General features: G+C 41.9%; 1 protein-coding gene across 7 annotated transcripts in view; it reads left to right on the top strand.

The window, feature by feature from the left end:
- The window catches only part of ADAD1 (adenosine deaminase domain containing 1), a 245,787-nt gene extending 236,454 nt beyond the window's left edge, over window positions 1-9,333 (top strand). For all 7 annotated transcript variants that reach the window (XM_077279075.1, XM_077279073.1, XM_077279069.1 and 4 more), the window contains one exon: window positions 8,902-9,333. In XM_077279075.1, the coding sequence (XP_077135190.1) occupies window positions 8,902-9,015 (114 nt within the window). In that variant the 3' untranslated portion in view covers window positions 9,016-9,333. The remainder of the gene's footprint in view (window positions 1-8,901) is intronic.
- Window positions 9,334-10,176: the final 843 nt, after the last annotated feature.

A 10,176-nucleotide genomic window follows, 5' to 3' on the forward strand; every position in this document is an offset into this window, starting at 1 on the left:
AGCGAACAAGGTTTAGACTACGATTCCGAAGGGTCCCTCAATTTAGAGGCGCCTAATTGCCAGGAGACAGTCGACAGTCTTATTGAGGACGTCAGCCAAACCCTGGGGTTAGATGACGAATCCACCTTGGCCTCCGGTCATAAGGTGTCTTTTAAGTGGATTGAACAGCTTCATAGAGTATTTTGCACTCATCCTGAGTTTGAGGACTTAGTGCAACGTCACAGGGAGCGGCCGGACAGGCGTTTCTCGAGGCAAAAGGCTCTGAATGCAAGATATCCTTTCACCTCTGAGCTCCGTAAAAAGTGGGCAGAATCCCCTTCGGTAGACCCTCCCATATCACGTTTGGCTTCTAAGACTTGTTATCCCTTCGTAATGGTTCTTCTATTAGGGATCCAACTGATCGACTCATAGAACCAGACGTTTGCAACTAGAATAGTCATTACCACAGTAACAATGTATACAGTGTATTTCTGAATCATTTAATGTTAGCTTCATTGGAAAAAATGTGCTTTTCTTTAAGGACATTTCTAAGTGACCCTAAACGTTTGTACGGTAGTGTGTGTGTATATTATTATTTTTTTTTTTTAGCTGAAGAGCCCGGCGTTGCCTGGGCATAGTAAATATCTGTGGTTAGTTATAGCACCTCACTTCTCTTATTTTCCCATCACCACTCTCATTTAGCACCTCACTTCTCTCCTTTTCCCATCACGCCTCTCATTTTCCCCTCACATCTTTAATTTTCCCCCTTACATCTCTTATTTTCTCCCTCACACACCTCTCATTTTCCCCCTCACTTCTCTTATTTTCCCCCTCCTCTCATTCCCCCTCACTCCTCTCATTCCCCCCTAACACTTGTCTTTTCGACCTCACATCTGTCATTTTCCGATCACTCCACTATTTTCCCTCATTCCTCTCATTTTGCACTCGCACCTTTTCATTTTCACCTCTCATTTTCACCTCACACCTCTCATTTTCACCTCACACCTCTCATTTTCCCCTCGGTATATACATGTTTGTCATCTCCCTTATATATAGTATACACCTGTATGTCATCTCCTGTATGTAGTATATACCTGTATGTCATCTCCCCTGTATATAGTATATACCTGTATTTCATCTCTTCTGTATATAATTAAAATCTGTATGTCATCTCCTGTATATAGTATCTACCTGTATGTCATCTCCTCTGTATATAGTATGTACCTGCTGTATGTCATCTCGTCCTGTATATACCTGTCATCTCGTTTATATAGTATATACCTGGGCCATCTGCTCCTGTATATAGTATATACCTGTGTGTCATCTGCTCCTGTATATAGTATATACCTGTGTCATCTCCTGTATATAGTATATATGTGTGTGTCATCTCCTCCTGTATTAGACCTCGTTCACACATAATTTGATCAGTATTTTTACCTCAGTATTTGTAAGCTAAATTGGCAGCCTGATAAATCCCCAGCCAACAGGAAGCCCTCCCCCTTGGCAGTATATATTAGCTCACACATACACATAATAGACAGATCATGTGACTGACAGCTGCCGTATTTCCTATATGGTACATTTGTAGTTTGTCTGCTTATTAATCAGATTTTTACTTTTGAAGGATAATACCAGACTTGTGTGTGTTTTAGGGCGAGTTTCAAATGTCAAGTTGTGTGTGTGTGTTGAGTTGCGTGTGGCGACATGCATGTAGCGACTTTTGTGAGATGAGTTTTGTTTGGCGACATGCGTGTAGCAACTTTTTGTGTGTCGAGTTGCATGTGACAGGTTAGTGTAGCAAGTTTTGCGCATGGCGAGTTTTGCACGTGGCGAGTTTTATGTGGTGCGTTTTGAGTAGGTGCAAGTTTTGTGTGAGGCAACTTTTGCATGTGTTGCAACTTTTGTGCATGTGGCAATTTTTCCACGTGTGCAAGTTTTGCATGTGGCGAGTTTTTCTTGAGGTGAGTTTTGCACGTGTGGCGAGTTTTGCGTGAGCCTAGTTTTGCATGTGGCAAATTTTGCGCATGGCGAGTTTTGAGTGGCGACTTTTGTGTTTCGACTTTTATGTGACGAGGTTGGTGTATATGTGGTGAAATGTGTGCTGAGGGTGGTATGTGTTCAAGCACGTGGTACCGCAATCTCCTGAGCCACAATCCTCATCCCCAGATGCATAACTCTGTGGGGTCCAGACTGCGCAGGCGCGTCGCCCTTGCGCAGTCTATAAAGGCTTCGGACAGAGTGACGCTCCTAGCATTGTATTATAGATAGTTCTATTCCACTGACAGAACTGTATGAGGACTTAATTGTGAGATGAGTTGAACTTTTTATCCGTATCATTTTGAGGTACTAAGTAAAAAAAATTTTTATTGCTTTCTATTTCAATTTTTGGGAAGAAAAATAAAAAAATAGCAACTCAAATTGTTTTTTCCATTTTAATGCTGTCCACCATGCAGTAGAAATGATAAGACAACTTTATTCTTCTGGTCAGTGCGATTACCTCAATAACAGATTTTTATAAGAGCTTAAAAAAAAAAATAGATATGCGTTTATATGTGTGTGTGTGTATATATACACACACACACACGTTTGTGTGTGTGTATATCTAATATATAAAGCTGAATGTGTGTGTATGTATGTATGTGTGTATGTATGTCCGGGATTGGCATCTGCACCGTCGCAGCTACAGCCACAAAATTTTGCACAGTCACACGTCTGAACCCCGAGAGCGTCATAGGGTATGTTGTGAGGTGAAATTTTAACCCCGCGCGTTCCAATTCACCAAACAATTTTACCCCTATCTACATAATGGGGAAAAAGTGAAAGGAAAAATGTTGGAGGCAAATTGACAGCTATGGGGTTGCTGCCTTATACTACAGGGTCTGCCTATGGGGTGCTGCCTTATACTACAGAATCTGCCTATGGGGTGCTGTCTTATACTACATGGTCTGCCTATGGTGTGCTGTCTTATACTACATGGTCTGCCCATGGCGTGCTGTCTTATACTACATGGTCTGCCTATGGGGTGCTGTCTTATACTACATGGTCTGCCCATGGCGTGCTGTCTTATACTACATGGTCTGCCTATGGGGTGCTGTCTTATACTACAGTGCGTTCCTATGGGGTGCTGCCTTATACTACAGGGTGTTCCTATGGGGTGCTGCCTTATACTACAGAGTCAGCCTATGCCATTTTTATATGAATCTATATATAAAATACATTAGCGGAGCAATCCAGCCACTTCGTACTGAATATATATAGAAAATACCTCAGCGCAGCAAGCCAGTGACTTTTTACTGTACATGACAGAATGAGGGCGCAGGATTGGAGCAGCACATTACAGAATGGGGGCGCAGGATGGTGGCATCACATTACAAAATGGAGGCACAGGATGGAAGCAGCACATGACGGAATGGGGGCACAGAATGGGAGCAGCATGATAGATTGGGGACGCAGGATGGGAGCAGCACATTACAGAATGGGGGCGCAGGATGGGAGCAGCACATTTCAGAATGGGGCGCAGGGTGGGAGCAGCATGACAGGACGGGGATGCAGGATGAGAGTAGCACATGACAAGAACGAGGCGCGCAAAACAGGATGAGGGCGCAGGATGGGGGCTGCACATGACAGGAAGGGGAGGCAAGATGGTAGCAGCACATGACGAGATTAGGGCGCAGAATGGAAGCAGCAGGATGGAGCCCACATAGCAATACAAATGCTCGCCGAACGGGTTCAATAGCTATTTCACTATTATGAGGCAGATGAAGTCAATTCAGAATGTTTCTGTCCTCTTTCTAGCAGTTGTCCCATCTTTTAAGGCATGCACAAAATTGTCGTCGACCACACTTTCGTGCACCTCTAAATAGAGTGACCGTGCTGGAACAGAGGCTATAACTAGAGATGAGCAAATTTGATCGGGTCAGGGCTTATTCGTCAATCTATAGCGCTTGCCAAATAATCTGCAGAGGGAACCCAGCTTCCTGGATCACGCCGGCTGATCATCTGTTCAGCTCCGCAGCTGCATGTGTCACAGCTGTGTGACAGTCACGACACATGCATGGAGAGCCTGTTGGTTGGGCTATCCATGCATGTGTTGTGACTGTCACACAGGCACGACACATGCAGCTGCGGAGCCGAACAGTTGATCAGCCGGTGCGATCCAGGAAGCCAGGTCCTTTCTGCAGCTTATTCGATAAGCGCTATAGCTTGCCGAAGTAGCCCGAACCCGATCAAATTCACTCATCTCTTACTGTAAGGATTCCAAAGTAATGATCTGCCTCATTAGAGTGAACGGTTCTTTCTGAATCAGCCATTTTAGAGATTAAGGCTATGTGTGCGCATTGAGTATTTGCTTGCAGAAATCTCTGCAAGGTTTCTGTATCTCTTGGCAGGAAAAACGCACATTTTTGCATCTTTTTTATATGCTTTTTTTGAGCTAAATAAAGATATTTAAAAAAAAGTTTTGTGATGTTCAACACCACCTTTTTCACGCTGATGCAGTGGCATCAGGGTAATGGGATTAGTGCTTTGTGAGCAGCTGTCATGGACACCTAGCCCTATGCTTAGTAATGAACAGGTGTCAGCCCAACACCCTCATTACTAAGCCGATAAGTAAACACAAACACACATTGTCACCAGCCTATGTAGGACCAATAACAGAACGAACATACATAGGCTGTAACCAGACAGCAACTGTTGATTTTAAAGGATTTTTTTATCAAAAATTGCATGAGCTCCCACTTAATTTTAATAACCAGCAGAAGGAAAGCTGAGGACCGATGTTAACATTTTGGGAAGGAGCCAATAGCCATAAAGATTCCCAGGCTATTAATATTAGCTTACATCTGTTTGCTTAGTCTTTACTGGCTAGTTTACAGGGGGACACCAGAAAACAATTGACCCCTTATAAAATCTAACCAGCAAAGGCTAGGCTCCGATCCCACAACCCGTTCTCCGATCTCACCCCCTCATACTTACCGACCTCCGGTGTCCGTCCGTCTTCTGCATGGGCTCCGCCATCTTCCAAAATGGCGGGCGCACTGCGTCCGCCGAATCTGCCAGCCGACATACGTTCATTCATTTTGATCACTGTGATAGATCATATCACAGTGATCAAAATAAAAAAAAATGGTAAATGACCCTCCCCCCTTTATCACCCCCATAGGTTGAGAACATAATAAAAATAAAGAAAATGTATTTATTTTTATTTTTCCATTAGGGTTAGAACTACGGTTAGGGTTAGGGTTGCGGTTAGGGTTGCGGTTAGGGTTGCAATTAGGGTTAGAATTAGGCTATGTTCACATGGTGCGGATTTGGCTGCGGATCCGTAGCAGTTTTCCATCACATTTACAGTACCATGTAAACCTATGGAAAACCAAATCCGCTGTGCCCATGGTGCGGAAAATACCACTCGGTATTTTCCGCAGCATGTCAATTCTTTTTGCGGATTCCGCAGCGTTTTACACCTATTTCTGTATAGGAATCCGCTGGTGAAATCCGCACAAAAAACACTGGAAATCCGCTGTAAATTCCGCAGGTAAAATGCAGTGTGTTTTACCTGCGGATTTTTCAAAAACTGCGGAAAACTCCGTACACAAATCTGCAACGTGGGCACATAGCCTTAGGGTTTGATTTAGAGTTAGGGTTGGAATTAGGGTTAGGGTTGGAATTAGGGTTAAGATTAGGCTTAGGGATGTGTTGGGGTTAGGGTTAGGCTTGTGGTTAGGGTTATGGGTTTGGTTGGGGTTAGGGTTGGGGTTAGGGGTGTGTTGTGGTTAGGGTTGTGATTAGAGTCATGGTTAGAGTTGGGATTAGGGTTAGGAACGTGTTGGGGTTAGTGTTCGAGTTAGAATTGAGGGGTTTCCACTGTTTAGGCACATCAGGGGGTCTCCAAACGCGACATGGCGCCACTATTGATTCCAGCCAATCTTGCGTTCAAAAAGTCAACTGGTGCTCCCTCCCGAACCCTGACGTGTGCCCAAACAGTGGTTTACCCCCACATATGGGGTACCAGCATACTCAGGACTAACTGGACAACAACTTTTGGGGTCCAATTTCTCCTGTCCCCTTGTAAAAATAAAAAATTGCGGGCTAAAAAATCATTTTTGAGGAAATAAAAATGATTTTTTTATTTTCACGGATCTGCGTTATAAACTTCTGTGAAGCACTTGGGGGTTCAAAGTGTTCACCACACATCGAGATAAGTTCCTTGGGGGGTCTAGTTTCCAAAATGGAGTCACTTGTGGGGGGTTTCTACTGTTTAGGTACATCAGGGGCTCTGCAAACGCAGCGTGACGCACGCAGACCATTCCATCAAAGTCTGCATTTCAAAACATCACTACTTCGCTTCCGAGCCCCGAAGTGTGCCCAAATAGTGGTTTACCCCCACATATGGGGTATCAGTGTACTCAGGACAAACTGGACAACTTTTGGGGTCCAATTTCTCCTGTGTCCTTGTGAAAATAAAAAATTGCGGGCTAAAAAATCATTTTTGAGGAAAGAAAAATGATTTTTTATTTTCATGGCTCTGCGTTATAAACTTCTGTGAATCACTTGGGGGTTCAAAGTGCTCACTACACGTCTAGATAAGTTCCTTGGGGGGGTCTAGTTTCCAAAATGGGGTCACTTGTGGGAGAGCTTCAATGTTTAGGCACACAGGGGCTCTCCAAACGCTACATGGTGTCCCCTTACGATTGGCACTAATTTTTCATTCAAAAAGTCAAATGGTGCTCCTTTCCTTCCGAGCCTTGCCGTGTGCCCAAACAGTGGTTTACCCCCACATTTGAGGTATCTGTATACTCAGGAGAAATTTCCCAACAAATTTTAGGATCCATTTTATCCTGTTGCCTATGTGAAAATGAAAAAATTGAGGCTAAAAGAGCTTTTTTGTGAAAAAAAAAAAGTACTTTTTCATTTTTACGGATCAATTTGTGAAGCACCTGGGGGTTTAAAGTGCTCACTATGCATCTAGATAAGTTCCTTGGGGGGGTCTAGTTTCCAAAATGGGGTCACTTGTGGGGGAGCTCCAATGTTTAGGCACACAGGGGCTCTCCAAACGCGACATGGTGTCCGCTAAAGATTGGAGCCAACTTTTCATTCAAAAAGCTTCCGAGCCCTGTCGTGCGCCAAAACAGTGGTTCCCCCTAACATATGGGGTATCGGCTACTCAGGACAAATTGTACAATAACTTTTGGGTTCCAGTTTCTCCTTTTAGCCTTGGTAAAATATAAAAATTGTTGCTAAAAGATAATTTTTGTGACTAAAAAGTTAAATGTTCATTTTTTCCTTCCATGTTGCTTCCGCTGCTGTGAAACACCTGAAGGGTTAATAAACTTCTTGAATGTGGTTTTGGTCACCTTGAGGGGTGCAGTTTTTAGAATGGTGTCACTTTTGGGTATTTTCAGCCACATAGACCCCTCAAACTGACTTCAAATGTGAGGTGTTCCCTAAACAAAATGGTTTTGTAAATTTTGCTGTAAAAATGAGAAATCGCTGGTCAAATTTTAACCCTTATAACTTCCTAGCAAAAAAAAATTTTTGTGCTGATGTAAAGTAGACATGTGGGTAATGTTATTTATTAACTATTTTGTGTCACATAACTCTCTGGTTTAACAGAATCAAAATTTGAAAATTGTGAAATTTTCAATATTTTTGCCAAATTTCAGTTTTTTTCTCAAATAAATGCAAAAATTATCGACCTAAATTTAACACTAACATGAAGCCCAAAAAACTATCTCAGAATCGCTACGATCCGTTGAAGTGTTCCTGAGTTATTACCTCATAAAGGGACACTAGTCAGAATTGCAAAAAATGGCCAGGTCATTAAGGTCAAAATAGGCTGGGTCATGAAGGGGTTAAACCATAGTCACCAAACCCCTAATCCACGGAAGCCAACGTCTCTTGCAACAAAAGTAAAATAATAAACCACAATATTCCTAACCTGTCCACAGAGAAGATCCTGATCACTCTGAGAGCAGTCACTGATGTTCCATTGGCACCTGCTGTCACTGTTATCAGTGACGGCAGACGTAGCCCGATTGGAGCAGTAGTCTCATCAGCCCACGCTTACTGATGTAAAAAGCTTACCGCAGGTCTCCACTGCGGGTCACAGCTGCGGGGTCACGCTGACAGCATGACACCGCAGTGCTCTGACCGACAGTCTTATTGGCAGCAGCGTTACCGTAGGTCACATCTGAAAGCATAATCCCATAGCTCTTTGACTGACGGTCTGACCGGCAGTAGCGTTACCACAGATAAGAAACATCACGCCAGTGTTTCCCACGCTGTCACACAGATGGCAGCTGGGAAACACCATAGGAAGCCGATTAAAAATACAAACAAAAAATCAGCAAATCCGCAAAGATTTTTATACCTGCTTTTTTGGCTGCTGTTTTGAATGATTCAATTGAAGTCAATGGGTGAAAAACGCTGCAGAAACGCACAAAGAATTGACATACTGCAGAAAAAAAAAGGGACCGTAAATACTCAAAGAAAATTACTGATCATGTACACAACACTTCAGGATTGCCATTGACTCAGCTTGCAAAAGGATTCCATAGCATTTTTGGCACGTTTCCGTACTGAAAAAACGCCACAAAAATGCACTGTCCCTTGGGAGGGACTAATGGAAACCTCAGGATGCCACTGTTGCTGTTGACTGCAGCATCTATAGGGCTAAATAGCCATAGACTGTTGGCAAAAGAGCTGACTGCAGTTTTTTTATGAGGTGATTGCGCAGGAGGCAGATCCTGTGTCCATATGGTCAGCAGGACGTACAAGTACGTTAATTTGTAAGAACACATTGCAAAGTAGAATGTATCAGTCCGTCCAATGTCTGGAAAAGGGGTTAAAAAGTTTACCGTTTAATAACTTAGACTGTGGTAGTATTGCTTTATAACCATTTTCAAATGTGATTTTAACCTACAGAACCTTTCTGGATCTTACCAAGAAGCCAAGTGCTTGCTGAAGTCCTATTTTGAGCAACGAGGTTTGGGGACTTGGATTGTTAAGCCGAAAACTATTGAAAGCTTCAAAGTGTAATCCTAGAATTGGAATAATTCACATATGTCACCTTCAATACTTTATTTACCTGTTACTCACTGTATGGTTTAAAAATTCCTACTGGGAAAAAAATGCTTTTTCTGTAAATAATAGTTTAGATCATAAACAAACAAAAAATGGTATTAGCATACAGTTCTTATTTGTGTTTTAATTTTTGTTGTTAAAATGCTGTAATCAAGCCATTTATGTTTCACTTTTCTGGAAACAGTTGTTTTTTTAATGTATTACAGAAGTCATAGCATTTTGTATATCCGTATTTGTCCCTTTTCTTTAACCAAATACAAACGTTAAGTTTCATGTTTGTGTTGGTGTTGTGAAAATTTCAAACTGTTATTTGCATTAAGTTCATTAATTGTTCACTTCCTTTAAACCAACTTTGCATTATTTTTAAAGTGCCATTAACAACTTCACACCTGGGGCGATTTTCTAGTTTTCAATTTTCCTTCCCTTCTTCCAAGAGCCATAACTTTTTTTATTTTTCCAGTCATACAGCCTTGTGAGGTCTTGTTTTGTGCTGGTCCAGTTGTATATTTGATTAATACATTCATTCATGCCTCATAGTGTACTGTAGAATGAGGGAAATTTCCAAGTGCTATAAAACTGAAAAGTGCAATTCCACAATGGTTTTTTGGGTGTTTTATTTTCCTATGTTCAATATATGGTACAACTGAACCTGGCACTCTGATTCCCCAACTACACGGATACCAAACTTGTATAGTTTTTAATTTAGAAATGTGTAAAAAAAAAGAAGAAAAATAATGTTGGCTTTTGTCGCAATTTTCTGAGACCTGTGTAACATTTTAATTTTTTCGGGATCTGGGGCTTCGTGTGGCCTTGTTTGCACCCTAGCTGACTTTTTTAAACCCTTCACCTCCAAAAAGCTTCTTTGCAATTTCATGACCAGGTCAAATTTTACAACTCTGGTCAGTGTCATTTGAGTTAATTAATCTGGAATGCTTCAATGGATCCCACTGATTCTGAGTGTTTTTCCGTGACATAATGTGCTTCATGATAGTGGTAGAATTTGTTCAGTATGACTTGCCTTTATTTGTAAAAAAAAAAAAAAAAAAAAAGGAAAATTTTGCACTTTTCAAACTGCCCTTAAACCAGGAAGTTATGTCACACAAAATAATTAATAAC

Source organism: Ranitomeya variabilis, chromosome 1 (assembly GCF_051348905.1).
Source record: "Ranitomeya variabilis isolate aRanVar5 chromosome 1, aRanVar5.hap1, whole genome shotgun sequence".
Lineage (NCBI taxonomy): Eukaryota > Metazoa > Chordata > Amphibia > Anura > Dendrobatidae > Ranitomeya > Ranitomeya variabilis.